The following is a 25601-nucleotide window of genomic DNA, read 5'->3' as shown; positions in this document are numbered from 1 at the left end:
ACGGTGCGAGACGTCGTGCAGCGCGCTCAGGCGCTGTCGTCAGCCTGTTTCAAGCTGAAAACCTCCACATTTCAGGCTCTATTGATCCAGGACATCGTGAGAGAGCAGAGAAGTTTCAGAAGAAGTCGGTTTCAGCATTTTATCCGGATATTCCACTGTTAAAGGAGATTTTCTTTTATGAAAGACGTGCGTACGGATCCGCGCATCGGGACGCAGCCGGCGCGGTGCGGCGGCACAGGAAAAACACCTCCGTGTTGATAACCATTTGTAAAATCCAGGCGGCTTTTGATGGCTTTCAGTGGAGTGAGTATATGAGAAATTGTTTAACAGCAGGACATCTTCCAACTTGTCCTTAAGGCTTCCAACGGAGGTGTTTTTCCTGTGGTGGAGCGTCGCGGCGGCTGCGAGCCGATGCTGCAATCTGCCCGCACGTCTTTCATTAAAAAAAATCTCCTTTAACAGTGGAATATCCGGATAAAATGCTGAAACCGACTTCTTCTGAAACTTCTCTGTTCTCTCACGACGTCCTGGATCAATAGAGCCTGAAATGGGGAGGTTTTCAGCTTGAAACAGGCTGACGACGGCGGCTGAGAGCGCTGAGCGACGTCTCGCACCGTGGGAAGTCCTTAAAGCGACAGTATCATCTCAAAATCTCTCATCAGCCGTTAAAATTTTCACTGAAAACCACCTTAATTTTTTCGAACCATGTCCACTTCGATGTGTCTGACAGGTTTAGAAAAAATGTTGATCAAACAAAGCGCCAGTCTCTCAGCAGCTTCTCAGACAAAGGAATTCCGATGAGGGGCTGGACGACTCCTCCCACAAGGAGTGCTCACAGGCGGATGATGTCACCGACAGGCGTGGAAAAACTCACGCATGCGCACGAGGGTTCAAGCATGTCTGACATAAAAACATATGAATGAAATCCATATAGTTTTTGAAAAAAATAAAAAGGACCTATACTTTATTGACAGACCTCGTATATATAATTTTGGTCCAGGTGAGCTTATGTCGTGGGTTGGCAGCGAGTGTTAACATCTTCTTCTCCAAAACTGCTGGACCAATGAAGCAGAAACTTGGTGTGCGTGTTCCTACCCATGAGGACATCAGTGTTTGTTGGAGGCGTTCTGATACGATTTCAAATATGGCCGCCATGGCAGCCATCTTGAAAATCTCATATAGCCATTTGTCAGCCATTTATGCAGCAATTGAGCTGAAATTTGCAACATGGGTAGGAATCAGCAAGCCTGAAAACATATCCAACAGGTTTTGATCTCAGGTTTTGGTCTGATTTTAAAAGTGGCTGCCATGACAACTATATGGTATCCATGAAGGCCCAATAGGAACCCCGAACACAAGATGGCTAACAGGGCTCTGGTGAAACAAGAAGTCTTCAACCGTGGATCAGATGGAAGAAATGATGGGTGGTAATCCAACGTCTGAAGGTGAATGAAGGCTGCAGCAGGTCGTCAGACCCCGAACGTCCAGGACCATTGGACCAGGCTAAAGCTCTGTCTGGCCCGTGTGTGTGTGTTGCTGTGTGGTGACAATCCCACATTAAACAAACCCACACACAGGCTATCTAGATCTACACTGGATGTAAAATTCCACCATCCCATCCAGGAATCGACCAAGAGACGATCTTCCTCTCCACTGAGGCATTGACTCGACCCTTAATGGTCCAACACAGCATTGGTGCATTTTGATGATCGGATCCCAGTTAAGAGCTCCTTCCTGATCTGCTGGACCTGGAGTCTTTATGGTTGACATATTTGGGCATTTTACTGTCTGCAGTGGTATCTTGATGGCACAAGATCACTCAGATCTCAGTCAGATCCTGCATTCATTTATTTATATACATTAAAGGCATTATATACATTAAAGGCATACATTTACAGTATATACGTTAAAGTGTGAAAATGGTCTAAAGTTCATGTAAAGAGAAGGAGAATCAGAACCAGACTCTACAAATCCTCTAAAAGTCTTAATTTGGTGATCCCCAAAATAGCATAATGATGATCATTGCTCATGCCAGAAGTGGGCGGAGCCTTTGGAGCGTCACTGTTGAATAACTGAATAACCAGACTTGTAAATATTGTAATAGTAAATTTACATTTTCACTCGTTGTTTCTTCAGGTCAACGGCATCAATGTGGAGCACTGCGCCCATGAAGAAGTTGTGAGTATGACTGCAGTTACCTCTCTGGGGGGTGCTGGGGGGAGGGAAACCCCTCCCAAATCAGTCTGTGAAATTGCTGCACTGTTACTGCCGGCAGTTATCCTCACGGAGTTTCGCTTCTGCGGTCCGACCCGTCATCCTGACAGCAGGCTGCTTTTCTTTTCGACATATACTGTGACAAATTGAAAAGTTTGAAAAGGAGAAGGTGACAAAAAAAATACAAAAAGAAGCTGCAGAGGGATTGTGGGAGGTTTACACACAGATTTCTCCTTTTGGTTTGGGTTTTTTGTTTTGGGGGGGGTCCCTTGTTTTGTTAAAGACATCCTTTCTTTCCTGCACACGTTCCCCATATTAAAACGTTGCCCCCCTTTTTTGTTGTCTTTCCTCTTGCAGCTCCAAACAGCTGCTCACGTTGCCCCCCCAAGACCGTCGACACACGTACTGAGCGGTTTCTTTTCAGAATAAAATCTGTAGCTCGTGTTGGCGGACCGTCGCGCTCACGACGCCGATAGACTGTCATGCACCGTTGAACTGGGGGGGGGGTGACCAACGACGGGTTTTGTCGTTTGTTGAAGTGACCACAGTGCCGACGGGACTGTTCCTTTTTGGTGCAGTTCTCCTAATAAAGTGAGTCATGTTGCAGTAAATAATTTCAGTGCTGTCCTTTAGAATTAAATTCTGATGGCTAAAGTGATAACAGTCGCTCAGCTATTGTTCGTTAGCCTTCACGGCGACTGTGGTGGCACAGAAGCTACAGTATGTTTTAGATCAGCCAGTGTCAGCCGCAGCCAGTCTCTCACCTCCTCTTTAGTGGTGTCACGACTCTCTGGATCCAGGCCACAGTCAACCTTCCATGATGTCATCCAGGGGTTTTCTGAAGAGCAAGTTGGAACCTCATTGGGACGGTTCCAAATATCACCATTTTGGCCGTGCTGGACGTCTGGTGAACCTACAAACTACCAAAGAGGTGGAGTGCAGGCAAGAACCATGTGACCTGGGTAGAAGGAATGTAGCCCAACCCACCAAGCTTATGGTTACCAAAGAAATATTATGCGAAGAAATATATTTTTGTGTGCTGGGTGGTGGTTGAGTGCAGGTACGTTAAAACGTAGGACCAGCATACTGCCTCAGGAACTAACACCAAGCTACCTACTAATTAGTGCTAACCTGATGCTAACACATAAATAATACAACAATTTCACCCAACAAAAATACTTGAGCATCGAATTCTTGAAGGTCTGTTCATACAATAGCCACACAGCTAGCTGTTTTATGACCGTCAGCTAGCTGCTTTCAGAAAAAAAAAACAAAAAAAAAAACAAACCTTTGCACCTTGCTGCAAGCATGTTTACATCTGCTGTAAAGTTGGGAATTTTAACATGGGGGTCTATGGGGAGTGATTCCCTTTAGGGGCTTGCCATTCAGTCAACTGCAAGATTTTCCCATTTCCATGTGGGCTTCATTGTTTATTACTGGAGGTCTTGATCCAGACGAGCAAAGTTTTTAAGTGGAGAAAAGCAGCACACTGGAGTATTTATATATATATATATATATATATATAAATGTAGCAGACTAGATGATTACAGCATGCTGCTTCATTGATGTGAAAGGTTTGATCCTTTAAGATCATGAATAAAATCCTCCAAACGCAAACCTTTGTGTATTGGTGACTAACCTTCACACACTCTTCTACTGTGCAATAAGTCAAACATCCCTGGAGGCATAAAAACGTAACACGGAAATGACATGTGTAATCATAATTGTTTAATTATTTTATTTAATTAGAGATGTAGTAATTGAATTATTACCCGGCGTTTTGGCTCGTGTATCTATGTAGAAGATAACTCAGAACTGAGTGAACTGAATTTCACCAGACTTGGTGGGAATATTGATTAATTGATTTTTATTTAGTAAAATTTAATGACACACTGTATACATGTACATTAAAATTCACAAGGATAACACAAGAAAGTGACAAACACTTGTTTCCATTGTGGTCCTTTATTGGGTGAGTGTTTCCAGGTGATTATATTTTGGTAGAGATAGGTCAATGGTTGAGGCTGCTATTGAAAGGTGCTTCAGTGTGACATGAGGTATACGTGACATCACAATGATGTTGAAAAAATGTCATGAAATGACAACACTAAAGCCTGAAAAGCACATTTTTAAGTCTGTCTACTCTCGTAGGGCTGGATTTGAGCTACCGGTCTCACTGATCTCGCTGCTTTCACTCCTCAGCGCCTTGAAATGATCTCTTCTTTTATTATTATTATGCGAGCGTGCGGCTCTCCTCCGAGGCCTTTCACTGCTTTCAAAGTTCCCTCCCCTCAGAAATCTTTCTGCATTTTATGCGAGCCTTGAGCTGAATTACCTCAGGAGCTGTTTCTTTCAAGCTCTGACATATTCCACTGGATACTTTCTATCAATTTCTGATCAGAGAGTCAGAGCCGAATCGCTTTGTGATGTCAGCGCAGGTTCTATCTTTGATTTCTGACATTTCATGTCCTCCGTTACAGCTTCACGTGCGATTACAAGCCGGGTTCCTCTTACGTTCTGTTTCTTCCTGCGGCTTGTTTTGGGTCTAGGAGGTGAAATTCTGTTTTGTTTTTTTCTTCTTCTTCCTGTGGTCTTCTCTCTGTGTTCAGGTTCACCTCTTACGCACTGCTGGAGATGAGGTCACCATCACTGTTCAGTATCTGCGGGAGGTTCCATCATTTCTCAAACTCCCTCTGGGTAAGAGTTCAGTGGTTATATCCTGTACAAAAAAGTCCCAATAAGCACATTTTTATGAAGGAACATGGTGCACTGACTGAAGACTGAGTCTAATCCATCAAACATCTGTACGCACACATCATAACTTTTGTGACTCGTGAAGGTTTTTCTTTTTAATTCCAAAGGTCTTCACTTGTAACAATGGATATGACTTTTCTGCACCAGTTACAACATGATACCTGCTCTTATGGTTCAGTCATACGCCTTTGAACGTGAAATTTGAAATATAAGATGTAAAGTAAGAATTTGACAATATTTTCTTCGTTTTCAAACCTATGAGCTTAACTATGGGTTAAAGAAATTCATCTTCACGGTTAATTCTGATGTGTAGGTTGCTTGTATTTAATGGCTGTGCTTTTCATAGTAACCATTAAGTATTTTTTGTCTGTAATGTACTCCCATTTCAAAAACAATTCTAATTCCTAATATTTTTCCGTATTTGTAAGAAATTTGTGCTTTTCTCTCCCTGTGCAACAAAGTTGAAATGTATTTTAGATTTTTTTTTTTTTTTTTCTGACTTTGTTCCTTTTATCCAAATCTACTACAAAATTTTAATTTGATGGTTTGATTTTTGGCCAGACATAACTTTTTTTTTTTTACTTAAAAAAAAAACAAAAAAAAACTATTGCTCTTATTAACTCAAAACAGTATTATAAACTATTTATTTCTCCTACAAAATTTAAGTTGTTGATTTCCGACCAGGAGCAACACATGGACGTATTTAAAAAAATTAAATAAAATAAAAACCACGCACCATATAAAACATCACATTGTATTAAATCCATCTCATCAAGCGGGCAATACAAATATGATCCATCTGTTCCTCTGTAGATGACCCATGGTCACTGACGTACAGTCATGAAATCACATGAATGAGAAGCAGTTGGCTTGTCTCATTCATGTCCACATCTGCTGGCATGTGGCCTGCCGGTCCACGCGCGTCTTGCCAACACGCATGTCTTGTGGACAGTGCGCCGCAGGACATCACATCATGTGGAACAGAGCTCACATGGGTGACGTGACAGTCAGATCGCCTGCTGCGTTATGATCTGATGGTCCGTTTCAACCTGGGGGCAGCCTGTCCATGTGCATGCCCGCTTGCTGCAGCCAGTCACCACAGTGATATATGTTTTTATTTTTGTCCACTTGAAACAGACACACACACAGTGGTCAGTTCACGTGCCACAGTTCACGTTTGGACAGTCCATGTCCGTCCAAACACAGTACTGTCCACCTGGGATGTCCAGAATGTCGGATCGCCACAGCTGCTTCTGTCATAGCCACACCTCCCGTCAGTTCAGCGCACACACCAAAGCCACACTCGTGGGACACTTAGAATATTTCACTGTGAATACAACAGTAATTGTCTGCAGACTGTTGTCATGCCAGAAGTGCGAATGTCCACACATTTTGTAAGTGCCATGCGGCAGTGTTAGATGTTCCTGTGTGGTCACCTGGGAATTTGGCCGACACCTGCCGTGAGAGGGTTCGATGGCTCTCAGAGTGCACACTCTGTCTTTCAGCCGTGTACGAGGCATTGGAAGCAGCTATGAAATTACCACGGTTTGCATATGCTTCCTGCTTCATGGGCACTTAATGTGCAATTTGACCAAATTCGCACTGTGTGTGAAGGGGCCCTTACACGTAACCACTATATGCCCCAAAACACTGAAGAAGTGCAATGATCTAAATTTTCATGAGAAGGTCATTAAGCTGGGTTCATACAAACGTCATACTAAAACAAGGAAACGAGCACGTTGAATGTCCACTAGCTGAGCTTCTCACCAACGGAGATGACAAAAGCTAAAAATTTTGTTTCATATCCAAGACTTCAACAACACAAACCATTATGCAGACTACTGTGATTTATGGAGGGACATGTGGTGGTTCTCAACACTTCAAAGGCATCATGACCACATTAATAAACCTTTACCAGATACGTTGGTGGTTTAACCAGAACAAATGTGATGGGGATCATTAGCATCACAGTCTATCTGCAGGGGGTCGAGTTTTACATTGGGCGCTTCAGATGTTCACAGTTTAGCTTCAGAACATCCCGACTGCTGAGCCATCAGTAATTGTTGTCTGAGGAATTAGCCGTGAGTGACAAGTAAACCAACGCCATGCAGAACAAATCGGTCTCCAGCAACAAACATAATGATCATTTTGCATGATTTGCCTCATTATGAGCCGCACACAGATGTCCAAAACTCATTAATTGTCATTGTTGTACATGAATATTTATACATCAGTTGATGAAGCAGCCATGTTGCTATGAGTTGAAACCAGTGAAAGTCAGCCACCAGCACATCGTTGTGATGGTTTGACGTTCAAAGGAGAGCTTCAGCGAGGCAATGCTCATAGGTTTGAACAGTGATTCAGGCTTTGGAATCAAAAACCAAGAGCTGTTTTACATCTCTAACTCTGAGATAGTCATATCAAAAAGCAGCATTTATTTCTCGTGGGTTTTTAAAGGAGGTCGCTTAGCGGGATAAGGAATTGGGCTACTTGTAGACATGTGTTCCATCCCTGGTCACACTCCCTTTCTGTGTTCTTGTAAAAGACACTTCTTGTGCATTGTTCCAGCTCATTCAGCTGCAAGTGGGTACCAGCTTTGGCTGGGGAAGTAAATTGCATCAGAGTGCCATAGACCTTCATCTACTCCTTCACGCTACTCAGGGGATAAGCACCATGACCAGCAGGTCTATAACCGATTGTTCTTATCTACTAATATAAGCAACAGGTTGGTTGTCATTGGTGGTGTGCTACAGCAGCCTATAGTCAAGGTTCTTGAAATGGAGCAATATCTCCACCTGCTGGGCATTTACCATGAATGCAGGTACAATAGAGTTTTGCCAAGAAAGTGAGTTATCTATATTGCAGAAAAATGAGGCAGGCAGAATGTTATCATGGATTAATTCTAGAGTGTTAAAAAAATGTCCTTGTTCTTACTTTCTGAAAGAATACATAAATGTTTAACTGTGATTTGTCACCTCAGGTTCTCCTGGGCCGTCGTCTGATCACAGTCGAGAGTCATCGCCACTGTTCGACAGCGGCTTACATTTAAACGGAAAAAACACGGTAAGAACAATTAATTTGATACTATTTGTGCAATGTCCATGTTTGTTTTTGCTGTGATAATTGGAAATTATAGATTATAGTGAGTAATCTCAAATTTATCTTTCCACTTCCCAAGTGTAAATTTAAAATAATCCCTGTCTTCATGCAACCTTTTAAAAACAAGTAGTTGCTTCTTCTACTAGGAAAGCAACAGAAATAACGGTACTTACCTGCATGAACGAATTCTTAAAGGAAAAAAAAATCTCATTTCTGTTCATTTGTCTGCCAAGATTCAGATTATTTTATTTAAAATATTCCTTAGAATGAAACTAAAGTGATTAAAAGCCTTTATTCTAGTTGAATGGAGTGAAAGTTTGAAATGATACAGAACTTATAACATTTTCATCACTTTGTATAGAAATTTTTTAACAGAAAGAGAAAGTTATGAAAAGAAAACTGTGAAGACAAAAATTCAGAGGAAGAACAACTTATCAACATGAGTCACGCACTGTACCCGATGACATCACACAAGCGACTCTCAACTGCCACAGGGCTCAGTCCTGTAGGGGGCGCTAATGAGATGAAACGTTTGTAACTGTAAGATGCAGTATTGCACATAAATCTGCCAAAGAAATGACAGTCACCACTACAGTTGCAGACATACATTTCCGTACATACACCAATTTTCTCAAAATAAATGTTTCAGTTGTATTAATTCCGCGTCAAGTAAATCACGTCTACTTTATTTCCATATAAACATGTTTAAAAATAAAAGTTACAAAATAGATTTATATCAGTTTTATTCAGATATTCAGTGGGTCACCAAGTTAACATACAGCAGGATGAATGTTTCTTTAAAACGGCAGAGAAATGAACAGTATGTGTCCAAAAAAACTGCATGTTGGGGTTGTTTCCATGACAACAGTTACACAGCTAACAGTTCAGCTCACTTGTGATGTTTTGTGCTGCATGGCGTAATTAGGCTTTTTTTAAAACAATTTAACCAGTTTTGACATGATCTAGATCAATTCCAAAAGAATAAATTTGTCTGTTATAAATTTCTGTTTGTCTGTTGTAAATTTCACTGTGCTCACCAGAAAACTGCACTTTTTTTATGGCATCTGCCTAATTAATACTCAACGTAGCTTCATGACGGAAACATCTGCATATTTACAAACGTTAGAAATCCGCCATTGCATAGTCGTTCTGAGATTTGCATTTACCGTTTCATTTCATTTGCATTTCCGCAAAGAATTTGTCAAGTGTTAAAAATGAGACAAGTTGATAATCCTGAAAGTGATCAAATACACTCAGAAAAAAACAATAGTCTTGGCTCAGCTAGTCATTGTGATTTACTGTCCACACTAACTGGACGGGACGAGCCTGACGGGTGGGCGGGCAGCAGCGTCAGCCCTGCTTGGACTCATAAATCCCTTTTAACTTTGTCATACTAGTTAATGTGAAGTTATCTATGATGTTCCCTACGCATACGTGCTAAGATGGGGTTTGACTGTCCAGAATGGGTTGCGAGCCCTTGACCCTGTGGGCTGGGTGCTTACCAGACACAGAAAAATTAATCTGGTCTCTGGCAAAGCCTCCCTGTTGCTCACAAATCATTTATCGACCTCAGAATACATTGTGCAGAGGGCGGAATTAAACACGGCTACAGGTGGCCCTCTTCCAGAGAACACTGCCAAGTACTGTGGGCATTATTACCGCCAGCACGGAGGTTGTGTTTCCTCCTGTGGTTGTTTACTTATTGATTTATTGAAAGGATTGCTCAACAACTAATAAAGTCGGGGGTGTGGGGGGTGTGGTGCAGAAAAGCTGATGAATGGGTTTATTGTGGTCTGATACAGAAACCACAGAATTTTAACAACACAGTCAGAAAAGTGCCACCTGCTGGATTTAGAACCTTTACAGAGGGAGAAGTCATTTCTGACAAAGACCTTTACCGGGGATCAGAGACGGCAACCATGTTTACTCGGTCGCTAATACTCGAATGAATCCAAGCAGACCTGCTGTGACCATTCCCCCATCCTTCATGAGAAAGGGGATTAAACAGCTACGTGCACTGAGGGCCAACAGCGTGCCGGGTTTCTGACAAACCATTCTGAGAAGGTCATTTCACTGCTGAGCACCGCTTTGAGTTTGAGACGGAAATCATCCGTAAAGTCACCAGCCGAGGTGATTCGTCATACTCAGAAACCTTTCATGGTACTTCACGGTTGATCTTTGATTTCTACCCTTCTGCTGGCTGAGAGGTGGGATACGTCCTGGGCAGGTCTTTTTGGGTTTTTAAAGTAATTGGTGCATTAAACTGCATTACATGCTGCAAGGCAGCACAGCAGCACCAGCGGTTGGCGTGTTTGACTCGCAAACAGAAGGTCCCTGGGTTGGAGGCCGTCTGTGTCCATTCTTGTGCATCGAGAGTTCCATCTAGAAGTAAAGCTTCTGTCAAATCAACATCTGGATCCATCTTTGAGCTGCTGTCATGAGCCAGAGTCAAACTGGGGAGAAGCCAAAAGAAAACAAGTCAAATCTGAAGGCATCTGATGGCAAACACCCAGGCAGACAACCGTTGCACCCTCACCTCTTGAAAGGAATGGTCTGCCTGCTGCAGCCAGGTGAAACATGGGCGTTCCCTCTGTCATCTCCATCCACCGGAGTCCTCAACACTGAGGCACCTACGTGATCTGTTGTATTGTTTATTTTATACAATGGCATTTTAATAATAAATCAAATCAGTCAATCAGTGGATCATGCACAGAGAAACGTGCCACATGGCCGAAATGTACAATTGTTCAATTCCAAGTACAATTGGGCAGTGCAGTCTTGTTGGAGGGTGGGGCGCGAAAGGGGTAAAATATGACGCATATGACGTAATTTCTCTACTTCTGGGGACAAAAACACGACACTTTCTGAGTTTTTGGGCAATTTGAGTAAGTGTGAGGCGTCACTGTAAAGCGCTTTGAGCTTCTGATTCAGATGGAAAACTGCTGTATAAATGCAGTTGATTTACCATTAAAGTATTTCTACAAAGTAATTAACAGGTGTTTGACTTACGTGTGCAGACAGCAGGAATCTGACTGAAGGTCTTTAATCCACACGTCTTGCCTTCACTTTGTCTGACTTGTTTTTCGTTGATGCCTGCATGTCCCCTGAATATTCCATAGCAATCAACAGAGTTCTACTTTTCTTCACCCGTCCTTTGTTGTTATTCCGGCGTTCCTGGCTAACTATTGGAGTTCTTGTGCGCCATGTTCATGCTGCCTTCAGGGAGATCCAGGAATCTTTTCACGCACTATTTGGAACTTTAAATGTGATGACTGAAATTACCACATGAACACGCGACACCCAACATGGGTAGTCACACTTTGCTAATGCTAGCATACTAGTAACGTGCTTCTCCTTGAGAATGAGTCCAATAAACAGTTTGGGGATGGCGAGAGGTACGGTAGAAGCTATCGCTGTGGAGAATGCTGTGTCTTATTGATGGCCACATAATAAGAGCGCAGAGATGTACAGTTGTGACACTGTTGTCGGTGCGCCGTCATTTTTCCCTTGAAAATCAAATCAAATTGTATAGCACTTACAACAGTAACCATTGAACCAATGTGCTTTACATGAATACATAAAATCAACAACAAAACAACCATCATAATAAGACTCTAAAAGCAATTATGAACAAATACGTTTTTAGTTTAACTTTGAACAGAGACAAGGTACTGATCAAGCGCAACTCAAGGGGCAAAGAATTCCAAAGTCTGGACCCAGCCACAACAAAAGAGCGATCACTCCCAATGCCTGCTTTTGGTCCTAGGGACCTCCAGTTGATTCTGACCAGCGGACCGCAAAGTTCTGGTGGGTATGTATGCAGTTAACAGTTCACAAAGATAAGAAGGTGCAAGTCCATGTATAGCTTTAAAAACAAATATTAAGAGTTTAAAATCAATCTTAAAACGGACTGGAAGCCAGTGGAGGGCGGACAACACCAGAGTGATACGACTGTTTGTCAGAAGGCGGGCTGCAGTGTTTTGAACCCTCTGCAGACATTGAAGAATGCAGCGTGACATTAGCTGGATGCCTTTTCCAGGCTTATTTTAAATGAAATTCTTGCTGCCTCACGACTGAAGACTATTATCTGAGTGGTTGTTTTTGTTATTTCAGTAATTGCTGGTGTTATTTCTCTCGCTGCACTCGAAGTTGTGAATTCTTTTTAATGTTCAGACTATAATGATACGAAGCCTCCAGACAGATGGTAAGAAAGTAGGCCAGCGCCTAACTATAGTTTTTCCTGCAGAGGGAAACGCATCGGCTGGTGTCATTACGATACTTTGAATCTTATCAAATTGCCCATAATGGGAGGAGAAAATAACTGTTGGAAGGAGAATGAAGTCAAATTTTCTGCATCTCCAGTTGGAACAAACATTGTAGTTCTTCCCCAAAGAAAACACATCTTAGAAATTTATGAGAAAGAGCAGGCAGACGTTTTAAGAAGAGCAGTGAAAGGAATGAATTATCACTGCATCTTTGAGACTCGGCAGTTGAACGTTTGCTGGTGTCAACAGTCAGAAAGATTCCTGCGGGGACAGTCTGTGAGTCGATTGATATTTCAGTCTTTCGTTCTTTGTTCCCAGAAGAGGAAAAAAATGAGTTGAATTCTTGAAGAACATTTAAAAGTACAAAAACATTTGAGCAGTTTCCATCAACCAGCATAAAATGGGAATGTGACAGAAAATAAACAATTTGTGGAACTTATCTGTGAGTTATGGTCAAAAAACTACTCTGGAATTGTCGACTTTTGAAGAGTCTCGACATGCATGTATCCTTTAAAAAGGCAGTTAGTGATTATGTGGAAGGATAAATGTCTGTCTCTTCCAGATTCCCACGAGAACTCAAAAATAATGAATACAATCATTTTCTACATTTTCAAATTAAAAGGGCATGTGATAAGGACAAACCGATGATAATTTATTGAATATTGATGAACCAGATCAAACAAAAACAACTTTGTTTTACTTATGGAATACACCGTACATATGAAATACCTGTCTGTTCTTGTTGCAAGAATAGCCTTGGGTGGAACAGCGGTTGTGTTCATGTCTCCAGAGAAGAAGGTTGCCAGTTCAAAACCACCCGAGCCCCAGTCTCCATAGGCATCTGGTGTCACATGGAGTTCTTTCTTTTTCTTCAGCATAATCAACTTGTAGGTCCATAAAGAGCCTCCTGTGGTGACCCCAAGCAAAAACAGGGCACCAAAACAAAGACCATGTGAGAAAGATGCATGGTGGAAATTAGGAGCAGGAGCGGCTGAAGTTGCATTGAGCTGGAAATGAGCGGTTGTATTAGAATAGTTCTCACATTCTGAGAGGACTTCAGGTGGAGTATAAGAAAGTTTTATTGGGTTTGGTCCTCAGAAAGAGAGCTTGGGTGCATTTGAGTGGAAAATAGTATTAGTTGTTGACGTCGTGGAGGATCAGCTCTTTTTAACGAACAGATACGGAGCGGCTCAGCTCAGAATTCTAAATAAAGGAGGAAAAAAAAGCATAAAATGTCTTTGTAAAGCTCAGTACAGGTGTGCTGTTGTCACCATGCTTTAAGAGGTGAGGACGAGTCGTAGCTGCAGAAAACCACAGATGAAAAGCTCACAGCTCGCTTAAAGTGGGCAGTTCAGTCGAACCCTGACCTCCTGCCCACGGACCAAGTTTAATGCTGCTATTGACCCACAATGCAAAAATAATAGTAACGCACAGTGACTTGGAGAAGTAACTTTAATCTGATTACTGATTTGGAAAGACTAACCGTTACTAAAAAAAGGGGTTAGATTAGAGTAACACGTTACTAAGTAACGCATTACCGGCATCACTGTGTATATACGCGTGGAGATGTACGGCGTTTTGTAAATAATAAGTAAACTGGAGACTATACACACATTTTTGCACAGAACAGTCCAAGTTCTGGTCTTATTTTAGCTGAATGATGGAAAAGTACCCAGTTCAGTCATCTGCTTCCGTCAGTGGATTACTTGCACAGTGCACTTAAAAACAACCTTTTTTTCATTTCTTTTTCTAAAAAGAAATGTTGAAAATAAAATGTAGTCACATAATTTCCCCCTAAACAAAAGTATTTTAATAAAACAAACATCTATAATTTTAAAACACATTGCTAAAACACCCTCTGCCGTATGAGGATTGTCTTCTTTATATGCAGTTATTTGGTATCCCAGTGCAAAGTGTGTGTGTGTGTGTGTGTGTGTGTGTGTGTGTTTGAGCTTTTGACAAGAGATGAAGTTAGCTTTGAGTTACTGGAAGTTAACGTGCACGCTAAACGTCTGTGAAATGTCTTCTAAATCACTCCAGGGGTGTTATCAGGTTACAAACACTGTTTCCAGTTTTAGAAGTGTTTATTTTTCGCTAGCTTTTACATAATATATGACAAAAGGTTATATTTAAACAGAAATGAAATGGTTAGCAGCTAGCTAGATCAGGAAGTGATGTCACCACACTAACGTCCGCTAGATGTTTTAAATCACTCCACAGGTGTTATCAGGTTACAAAAACAGCGTTTCCAGTTTTACAAATGTTTATTCTCATTAGCTTTTATATGATATATGACAAAAGGTTATATTTAAACAGAATTGAAGCAGTTAGCAGCTAGCTAGATCAGGAAATGATGTCACCACACTAACGTCCGCTAGATGTTTTAAATCACGCCACAGGCATTATCAGGTTACAAAAACAGCGTTTCAAGTTTTACAAATGTTTATTTCTCATTAGCTTTTATATGACAAAAGGTTATATTTAAACAGAAATGAAGTGGTTAGCAGCTAACTAGACCAGGAAGTGACGTCACCATGCTAATGTCCACAAGAGCATACCACAAAAATAGGAACAGAATGCGACTTTTTTAACATCTTAAAATACGTGCAGGTTAGCCATCTTTGAACTTGTCCAAGGTCTGTGTTCCAAGAATGTTCCCTGTGAATTTGAAGACTGACAGTAATAGGACTGGACTTATGCTGAGCACAGACAGATGGATGGACGGATGCAAAGTCTTCGCAATACCAGATGCCCATATGTGATGGTCATCTGGTAAAAAAAAAAAAAAGTGTTAAACATTGCAGCCACTCTGAGCTTCGAATGTATGTAGATAAGTATCCATCATCTTTCTGTACGTCACTTAATCAGATCATTATTTGGACTTTGCTGCTGGAGGACTCTGTTATTGATGGTTAAAGGATTCATGAGTGTCCTGGCTGCGAGCGTCTCCGTCCTTTTTCTTTTTTTTATTTGAAGCCTTTCTGCTTTCCTGCTAAGTGTCACTGCTCAAATTGTCCGTGGAAGAAGTGGCAGACTGATCCGCAAAAAAAGGCCGTGGATTTAGTTTGTGTTTTCTAGCTCCTCGGTGCTTTGTCAGTGTAATCCACTCTGACAGACCCGTAGGTTTGCCCCACCCCCCGTAAGGCGGCTTCTCCCTGCAGAGCAACGTTTGAGTTTTACCACAGCGTGTTCTTGGTTGACAGAAATGGAGCAGGGATGATGATTTCTGCAGAAATGCAGTAATTAGTAGTGAACAGCTTGACACAGGTGTGTGTGTGTGACAGGGTGGAGAGCGGCACTGCAAAGGTCTGTGGCTTTCCTCTGATGTTCATGCTTGACTATTTCACCCACAGGCAAATACTCTGCTGCTACGTTTAACTGTTTCACATTCAGCTGCAGGCAAGTAGTCGGTTCTTTTGTACGGTGCACAAAAGTATTACCAACTTGGAATAGTTTTTGTTGTGTGTGTTTTCTTGTTTTTTTTTTTGTTTGTTTTTTTTAAGAACAGGTTCTTGATGTGTAACAATTTTTTTTCTTTCTTCAAAATGCACGCACGCACACAAACACACACACACACACACACGCACGCACACACAATATACTGTAATATAGTGATTCCCAAAGTGTGGACCACAGCCCCCTCATGAGCCATAAAGGTACTGCAGGTGAGCTGTGAGAGATCACTGGAAAAAAAGGAAATTATCTTATTTTCAACTTCATAATTTAAAAAAATACACATTTTATGAATATTTTTTAATGTAATCAGAAGTTATAAAACAAAACCACTTTCACTCACTCACTCATTTTCAAATGAAAGTGGTTTTGTCTCAGGAGATCTCTTGGAGTCGAGATAATTGGTAATTAAGAAATGGAAAGACGAGTGTCTGAGAATAGATCATTCTTAAAATCAGAGCAAGGACATGAGTGACAGAGACCACCAAGAGAATGGACAGCTGTAAAGGTGTTACACACTCCAGTGACTCAGACTGGAGAGACTTCATCAAACAAATGTTGCCTGGATGCTTGATTGTGGCTTTATAGTAATGTGGCAAACCATCTGATATCTGAGCTACAGCTTCTCCAGAAATTCCATGAAGAAAACTTAAACCTTTTTTGTTTCTGAGGTGTGTGTGTGTGTGTGTGTGTGTGTGTGTGTGTGTGTTGTGTGTGTGTGTGTGTGTGTGTGTGTGTGTGTGTGTGTGTGTGTGTGTGTGTGTGGTGTGTGTGTGTGTGTGTGTGTGTGTGTGTGTGTGTGTGAGAGAGAGACATCATAACACCATCCTGACTGTGAAGCTTGGTGGTGGCAGCATCATGTTGTGGGGATGCTTCTCTGCTGCAGGTCCTAGAAGACGTCTGAGCTGCAAATGAATCAAAGCTCTGAGACGTCCTGCAGTTCTCAAGAAACCTGCTGCATGGAGAGGATTTGTTTTCCCTCAAGACGGTGGTGCCGTGCATGAAAATTACATACGGATGGTTTGAAAACAACTGTGTTGACGTCCCGCAGGGGCCAAGTCAGAATCCAGTGGAGAATTTGTGGCCGAAGCTGGAAAACAGCTGTTAAGCCTCATTTGGAGCCGCGTGTCAAAGGCAGAAAGACAGAAGCACTGTGTCGACCCGGAGGCTTGTCCGTGCTGGCGCTTGTCCCTGGATTAGTTGAATGGCAGAGTTTTAAAAGGTGACAGAGAAAAGTCGAATATTGAATATTTCCACTATCAACTTTTGTTTTACCGTTTTTATTAAATTAGATAATGTTGACATTGATGATTCGCACATTGTTAAAAATAGTGAAATTATTCAACTTTCTGAATCAAATAAAGCACGAAATGCCCCATTTGAGGTTTTTGTACTCTGTACAGGTTGAGGTGTGTCGACGTCGCTGTCTGGGGAGTTGTGGGATTTCTGTGCTTGCGGATCATCTTGAGCTGCAGAAATGTTTCACAGTTTGCTGCTGGAGCTTCAGTCAATTGAAGCCGAAGCTTTGTAACTCATTAGATAATGTGCAGTGCATCTGTTCTTCATTAAGTGTGAAGTAATTTGCATTTTAAATGTGACACCCTTCCAGCTATCAAAGCTTTTGTCAACATATCGTGCTCAGGACTATTAGTGTCGATGCTGCTGTCAAACGCAGGAGGAGTTTTATTAAATGCTTCCATCTCCAAGAATTTTAGGCAGATGTGAAAGAAATTGTGCAGCACACGTGGTTGTTTTCAGCCGGATGTTAACAGCATGTTCCTCTGAGACTGTTTGTGAAATATTTGTCTTACAAGAAAAGTGTGATGTGTTAATTTTTTTTTCTCCTATTTTTTGTAAATCTACGTATAGTTAAATGCGTATTAGTCAAAATCTGATGATGCCCAGTGTTCTCCTTTTACCCCTAACCCTTCTTAGATTACAAAAAAGTGTACCTAATTATTTGGTTTTATAAGTTTGAATCAAGATCATATTTATTTTCTGCTATTTTTATATCAATTCAAAAGTAAGGCCAAATACAGAAAAATGTGCTGTTTTGTTAATAGTACAACATCACTGCCTTGATGGCAGTGTTGTATAGTAAAGAAGTAAAAATACTTCACTACTGTACTTAAGTACGTTTTGGGAGACTTTATACTTGTTTTTTTTTTAATTCAGCTTACTTTCACTTTTACTTCACTACATTTCTGACCTTAATTGCATACTTCTTCTCCGATACATTTTCTATGTGCCATGCCGTACTCGTTACAAAAAAAAACACACACGAAAAAAGTTGTTTTCATCCAGACACACCACTGATTACTATTGACTGCAACGAAGTCAGGCCGATTTGTCATGAGGCATGTAGGCTTTTTTTGCAGTTGCACATTTGTTTGTCAGTAAAATGATAATTTCTCTACATTGATTACAGACCTGCAGCGGGTCTGTAATCAACTTTTCTGCAGCGCGGCTTTGCTTGGAACCTTGAACCAATCGAAGCAGTGATTCGCAGATTGAAGCAGTGATTCGCAGATTGAAGCAGTGATTCGCAGATTGAAGCAGTGATTCGCAGATTGAAGCAGTGATTCACAGGTCGAAGCAGTGCTTCACAGGTCGAAGCAGTGCTTCAATCTACGATTTGTGGATTTTATTTCACTTTATCCTAATTTATTCCCGCTAAAACCCTGAAGAGCATATGTGTGTGAGTAATATTTAATGTTTTTATGTTAAACTGACCTGTTATGGTCTTCTGAAACAGTTAATAGTTGATGTATTTTATAAGTTAAAAACGGGACCGATGCTAATGCGTTAGCCTGTCTATGGCGTTTCAGCGTTAAAGTTAGCATTAAGCTGTTTGCATCAGCATGTTTGTGTTTTTTGTTTTCTGTATAATTAATGGCTCAGCTGGTCGTTGTCGTAAAAGAGTCAATTGTAATTTTTTAAATTTATTTTTATTCATATATTATAGCAACAACAATAATATTCTACATAATACAATCAATTCAATCAATCAATCAAGTTTATTTATATAGCGCCAAATCACAACAAAACAGTTGCCCAAGGCGCTTTATATTGTAAGGCAAGGCCATACAATAATTACGTAAAAACCCCAACGGTCAAACGACCCCCTGTGAGCAAGCACTTGGCGACAGTGGAAGGAAAAACTCCCTTTTAACAGGAAGAAACCTCCAGCAGAACCAGGCTCAGGGAGGGGCAGTCTTCTGCTGGGACTGGTTGGGGCTGAGGGAGAGAACCAGGAAAAAGACATGCTGTGGAGGGGAGCAGAGATCAATCACTAATGATTAAATGCAGAGTGGTGCATACAGAGCAAAAAGAGAAAGAAACACTCAGTGCATCATGGGAACCCCCCAGCAGTCTAAGTCTATAGCAGCATAACTAAGGGATGGTTCAGGGTCACCTGATCCAGCCCTAACTATAAGCTTTAGCAAAAAGGAAAGTTTTAAGCCTAATCTTAAAAGTAGAGAGGGTGTCTGTCTCCCTGATCTAAATTGGGAGCTGGTTCCACAGGAGAGGAGCCTGAAAGCTGAAGGCTCTGCCTCCCATTCTACTCTTACAAACCCTAGGAACTACAAGTAAGCCTGCAGTCTGAGAGCAAGCGCTCTATTGGGGTGATATGGTACTATGAGGTCCCTAAGATAAGATGGGACCTGATTATTCAAAACCTTATAAGTAAGAAGAAGAATTTTAAATTCTATTCTAGAATTAACAGGAAGCCAATGAAGAGAGGCCAATATGGGTGAGATATGCTCTCTCTTCTAGTCCCCGTTAGTACTCTAGCTGCAGCATTTTGAATTAACTGAAGGCTTTTCAGGGAACTTTTAGGACAACTGTTGGGAAAGTGTAGGAACACGGACCCACAACAGGGGGCGCAAATGAACGGACAATGGAGAAAGTCAAATAACACTTTTACTGTTGTGAAACAAGCACAACCAACACAACCGATTACAATAATAGATAATAAAGCCGAATCACAAAGTTGTCCTGTGGGCAGGCTCGAAGATAGAGACGTCTGTCCAAAGCAGAACCGGAACCACACGATTTCCTCCTCCACCGAACCCCGGGAATACTGGAGCCAAGTCCCGAACTCCCAGGTGGCCACTGCCTCCGCTTGTCGGATCCGGTACTGCTGGCGAGGAACAGAAACAGTCGATGTGGGTGCGCCTGCACCCAGCAACACGTATGGTGGAAAAACCACCTCCACCTCTCGGCAGGAAAAACACTGTAGTGCAGGAATGTGAGTACTTATCCAAAATACAGTCTCCTGCTGTTCTTCTCTTTCTGTGTAAAGGCAAAAAAGTATTTTATGGTCAACAGATAATCTGTTTGGCTGGATACGTTACCTCCTTGGTAGAGCGATATCTCGGCAGAGAAGTGGAGATGACGTCTTGCAGATATACCACTGCGGATCAGATGATTGGTAACAGCTGTCAGGTGACAGCTGTCACCCCGGCTGCTCCTGTGAGATGGCAGCGCCCTCTGGTGCCTGGAGCCCGCACTCCAGGCAGGGTGCCCTGGGGTGGTGGGCCAGCAGTACCTCCTCTTCAGTGGCCCACACAACAACCTGAATAATGAATTACAGTAGTCCAGCCTAGAGGAAATAAATGCATGAATTAGTTTTTCAGCATCACTCTGAGACAAGACCTTTCTAATTTTAGAGATATTGCGTAAATGCAAAAAAGCAGTCCTACATATTTGTTTAATATGCGCATTGAATGACATATCCTGATCAAAAATGACTCCAAGATTTCTCACAGTATTACTAGAGGTCAGGGTAATGCCATCCAGAGTAAGGATCTGGTTAGACACCATGTTTCTAAGATTTGTGGGGCCAAGTACAATAACTTCAGTTTTATCTGAGTTTAAAAGCAGGAAATAGAGGTCATCCATGTCTTTATGTCTGTAAGACAATCCTGCAGTTTAGCTAATTGGTGTGTGTCCTCTGGCTTCATGGATAGATAAAGCTGGGTATCATCTGTGTAACAATGAAAATTTAAGCAATGCTGTCTAATAAAACTGCCTAAGGGAAGCATGTATAAAGTGAATAAAATTGGTCCTAGCACAGAACCTTGTGGAACTCCATAACCTTAGTCTGTGAAGAAGATTCCCCATTTACATGAACAAATTGTAATCTATTAGAAAAATATGATTCAAACCACCGCAGCGCAGTGCCTTTAATACCTATGGCATGCTCTAATCTCTGTAATAAAATGTTATGGTCAACAGTATCAAAAGCAACACTGAGGTCTAACAGAACAAGCACAGAGATGAGTCCACTGTCTGAGGCCATAAGAAGATCATTTGTAACCTTCACTAATGCTGTTTCTGTACTATGATGAATTCTAAAAACCTGACTGAAACTCTTCAAATAGACCATTCCTCTGCAGATGATCAGTTAGCTGTTTACAACTACCCTTTCAAGAATTTTTGAGAGAAAAGGAAGGTTGGAGATTGGCCTATAATTAGCTAAGATAGCCAGGTCAAGTGATGGCTTTTTAAGTAATGGTTTAATTACTGCCACCTTAAAAGCCGTGGTACATAGCCAACTAATAAAGATAGATTGATCATATTTAAGATCAAAGCATTAAATAATGGTAGGGCTTCCTTGAGCAGCCTGGCAGGAATGGGGTCTAATAGACATGTTGATGGTTTGGAGGAAGTAACTAATGAAAATAACTCAGACAGAACAATTGGGAGAAAGAGTCTAACCAAATACCGGCATCACTGAAAGCAGCCAAAGAGAACAATATGTCTTTGGGATGGTTCTGAGTAATTTTTTCTCTAATAGTTAAATTTTATTAGCAAAGAAAGTCATGAAGTCATTACTAGTTAAAGGAATACTCGGCTCAATAGAGCTCTGACTCTTTGTCAGCCTGGCTACAGTGCTGAAAAGAAACCTGGGGGGTTCTTATTTTCTTCAATTAGTGATGAGTAGTAAGGTGTCCTAGCTTTATGGAGGGCTTTTTTATAGAGCAACAGACTCTTTTCCAGGCTAAGTGAAGATCTTCTAAATTAGTGAGACGCCATTTCCTCTCCAACTTACGGGTTATCTGCTTTAAGCTGCGAGTTTGTGAGTTATACCACAGAGTCAGGCACTTCTGATTTAAAGCTCTCTTTTTCAGAGGAGCTACAGCATCCAAAGTTGTCTTCAATGAGGATGTAAAACTAGGAATAATAGAATAACAATAATAGACAATAATAGTCATAATAATAGACTAATAATGTTATGATACAATTTTAGAGAAAGAGACAAAAAGAACCTAATGAAACAAAACGCAACAGAAAAGATAAAACCATGTAACAATGAAAATAAATAATACATATAAATAAATGTTTCCTGTGAACACTTAGTGAGCAGCATACTCTCATTTAGGTTTTGAAACCTTGTTTCTGAAGTGTCTTTGTGTGATGTGCACAATTTTCAGTACTTTGACTAATACTACCAGTCATTTACAAGCTAGATAAACTGTTATAAAAAAAAAAAATCTGTCCATTTTTGATTAACATTTACTTGTACTTTTACTTTCAATACTTGAGTACATTTAGTTGTACATTACTTGTCATACTTAAGTACAATAAATACTAGATACTTTAAGACTTTTACTTGAGTAGCATTTCAATCAGTGACTTGAACTTCTACCAAAGTCATTTTTTTTTAATGGGTATCTGTACTTTTACTTAAGTGTGATTTTTTTCCAGTACTTTATACAACACTGCTTGATGGAGAGAAAGAAGCTGTTTGCTTTTGCTGCATTCATGCAAAATCCTTTCAGCAGGGTTTGTGGAGTTTTGACTGTTATTTGAGAGGGACAGGAAGAGACTCAACAGATTAGTCAGATGGGCTGGCTCTGTCCTGGAATGTACTCTGGACCCCATTGCGATGGTGGGTGAGAGGAGGATGTTAGCTAAGCTGACATCAATTATGGACAAACCCTCTTAGCCCTTACATGAGGTGGGAGTCTTAAGGAGCTCCTTCAGTAGATTGCCGAACCCTCGGTGCAAAACATAACTCCTCCACAGGTCATTTATTCCAACTGCAGTCAGGCTGTATAATAACTCCAAAAATGTACGATTAACTACGTCTTCCGCCACCTTTTGTGCTTTATTACTTGCACAACTGTGCAATTTATCCTATGCAATAATTTTACCATATCTATACATGCTTATACTCAAATTTTATTTTTTATTTTCTATTTATGCACTCAGCATGTAAATTACTACTGTATGACTTGCTGCTGCAACAAGTGATTTTCCCCACTGTGGGTTCAATAATTTTTATCTTGTCTTATGTGTTTTAGAACATAACCACTGTTAAGCAATCAGAAGTAATTGTTTACTTCGTCAGTGCAGTCAATTCCTGTGCATAAACAATATCTCACTGACCCCATTTGCTTGGAATCTCGTCCAATCATCTCCCTCCCTTTCTTGTTATAAAAGCCTTTCTTTGGGGTTGTGTGGAGGTACGAGGGGATATCAAAAGTTTTGAGCCTCAAACAGAATTTTTCAACATAGTCCCCTTCCAACTCCATACACTTGTTTCAGTCATTGATACCTGATTGATATAACAACATCTTGGTCCCCTAATCAGCCCTCCACTGCAGCAGTCAGCTCATCATCATCCTCAAATCTCTGTCCCCAAAGGTATTTTTTTCAGCCTGGGAAAGAGGTGGAAGTCACTAGGTCTGGAGAATAGGGTGGGTGAGGAAGACGTTCATAGCCACACTCACGCTCAACGTCCATGGCAACCTGGTTGGCGTTGTCCTGGTGAAGCAGAATGCCACAACTGACAGTGGAGAGTATGTCTCTTCCACACAGTGTTATCACTCAACAATTGAAGTGAGCAATATGATCCTACATGAAATAAGTAGCTAAGGCATTGATGTAGATGCAGGTGTGATGCACTGTCATATCCGACCGGGAAAAATGTCAAAACATTTGACATCCCCTCATATGACCATGATAGTTTGGTTTTAGGACATCAGTCTGAAAGAGCAAACAGAAAATAACAGTTTACTTCTGTGACGTAGCAGATTTCTGCGCAGAAATGACCTCTGACCGCCACACCTGTTCCTAATCCATCATCAATCCACACTCCACTAACCATCCAGCGGGTGGCAGTGTTCAGGAAGCGCCAGTCAGGTCTGTAGGATAGTACATAAGCAAACCCGGAGTGGGTTATTTTTAGGGTGTGCATCAAGTTAACTTAACCACTAGCTGTGACGGTAACCAACAACAGTCTTAATGCAGTTAGTATCAACCACACTTTGTTTTCTTTAATGTCATCTGTTAATCAGCAGTTGTGCCAAATGAACATTATCCAGAAGTGGTTAAAAAGGTTCTGTCTGTATTCTGAGACTGGTAACAGATGTAGCCTGATGACTTAAATTTAGATCCAACCGTGCTCACTACATCAGAGTGATGTGTTCAGAGTCACTTTCTACATCTGATTTTAGCTGCTTTTCTGTCGAAATGATCAAAACTTAAGGTTCCCTGCATAATTGGAGTTCTCAAGTTGTTGAGTGAAGCATCCTGGTTTGTGATGTACCTGTGTGTCCACAATCGGACAGCAAGCCCAGAGGGCCTCGGTCCTAATTTGAGTGGAAAAGAAAAAAGGGGGGGGGGGGGGGGGGGCATTCCATCATTCTCAAACCCTCTGGGTAAGAGTTCAGTGGTATATCCTGTACAAAAAAGTCCCAATAAGCACATTTTTATGAAGGAACATGGTGCACTGACTGAAGACTGAGTCTAATCCATCAAACATCTGTACGCACACATCATAACTTTTGTGACTCGTGAAGGTTTTTCTTTTTAATTCCAAAGGTCTTCACTTGTAACAATGGATATGACTTTTCTGCACCAGTTACAACATGATACCTGCTCTTATGGTTCAGTCATACGCCTTTGAACGTGAAATTTGAAATATAAGATGTAAAGTAAGAATTTGACAATATTTTCTTCGTTTTCAAACCTATGAGCTTAACTATGGGTTAAAGAAATTCATCTTCACGGTTAATTCTGATGTGTAGGTTGCTTGTATTAATGGCTGTGCTTTTCATAGTAACCATTAAGTTTTTTGTCTGTAATGTACTCCCATTTCAAAAACAATTCTAATTCCTAATATTTTTCCGTATTTGTAAGAAATTTGTGCTTTTCTCTCCCTGTGCAACAAAGTTGAAATGTATTTTAGATTTTTTTTTTTTTTTCTGACTTTGTTCCTTTTATCCAAATCTACTACAAAATTTTAATTTGATGGTTTGATTTTTGGCCAGACATAACTTTTTTTTTTTTACTTAAAAAAAAAACAAAAAAAAACTATTGCTCTTATTAACTCAAAACAGTATTATAAAATATTTATTTCTCCTACAAAATTTAAGTTGTTGATTTCCGACCAGGAGCAACACATGGACGTATTTAAAAAAATTAAATAAAATAAAAACCACGCACCATATAAAAACATCACATTGTATTAAATCCATCTCATCAAGCGGGCAATACAAATATGATCCATCTGTTCCTCTGTAGATGACCCATGGTCACTGACGTACAGTCATGAAATCACATGAATGAGAAGCAGTTGGCTTGTCTCATTCATGTCCACATCTGCTGGCATGTGGCCTGCCGGTCCACGCGCGTCTTGCCAACACGCATGTCTTGTGGACAGTGCGCCGCAGGACATCACATCATGTGGAACAGAGCTCACATGGGTGACGTGACAGTCAGATCGCCTGCTGCGTTATGATCTGATGGTCCGTTTCAACCTGGGGGCAGCCTGTCCATGTGCATGCCCGCTTGCTGCAGCCA

At 41.0% G+C, this 25601-nt stretch overlaps 1 protein-coding gene across 1 annotated transcript in view; it reads left to right on the top strand.

The window, feature by feature from the left end:
- The window catches only part of sntg2 (syntrophin, gamma 2), a 123807-nt gene that overhangs the window by 34629 nt on the left and 63577 nt on the right, over window positions 1–25601 (top strand). The window contains exons 6-8 of the mRNA XM_034159700.1: window positions 2137–2178; window positions 4824–4911; window positions 7949–8031. Of these exons, the coding sequence (XP_034015591.1) occupies window positions 2137–2178; window positions 4824–4911; window positions 7949–8031 (213 nt within the window). The remainder of the gene's footprint in view (window positions 1–2136; window positions 2179–4823; window positions 4912–7948; window positions 8032–25601) is intronic.

This window comes from Thalassophryne amazonica, chromosome 19 (genome assembly GCF_902500255.1).
Source record: "Thalassophryne amazonica chromosome 19, fThaAma1.1, whole genome shotgun sequence".
Taxonomy (NCBI): Eukaryota; Metazoa; Chordata; class Actinopteri; order Batrachoidiformes; family Batrachoididae; genus Thalassophryne; species Thalassophryne amazonica.
The sequence above is the reverse complement of the archived record's forward strand: the minus strand, read 5'-3'. Positions and strand labels throughout refer to the sequence as shown.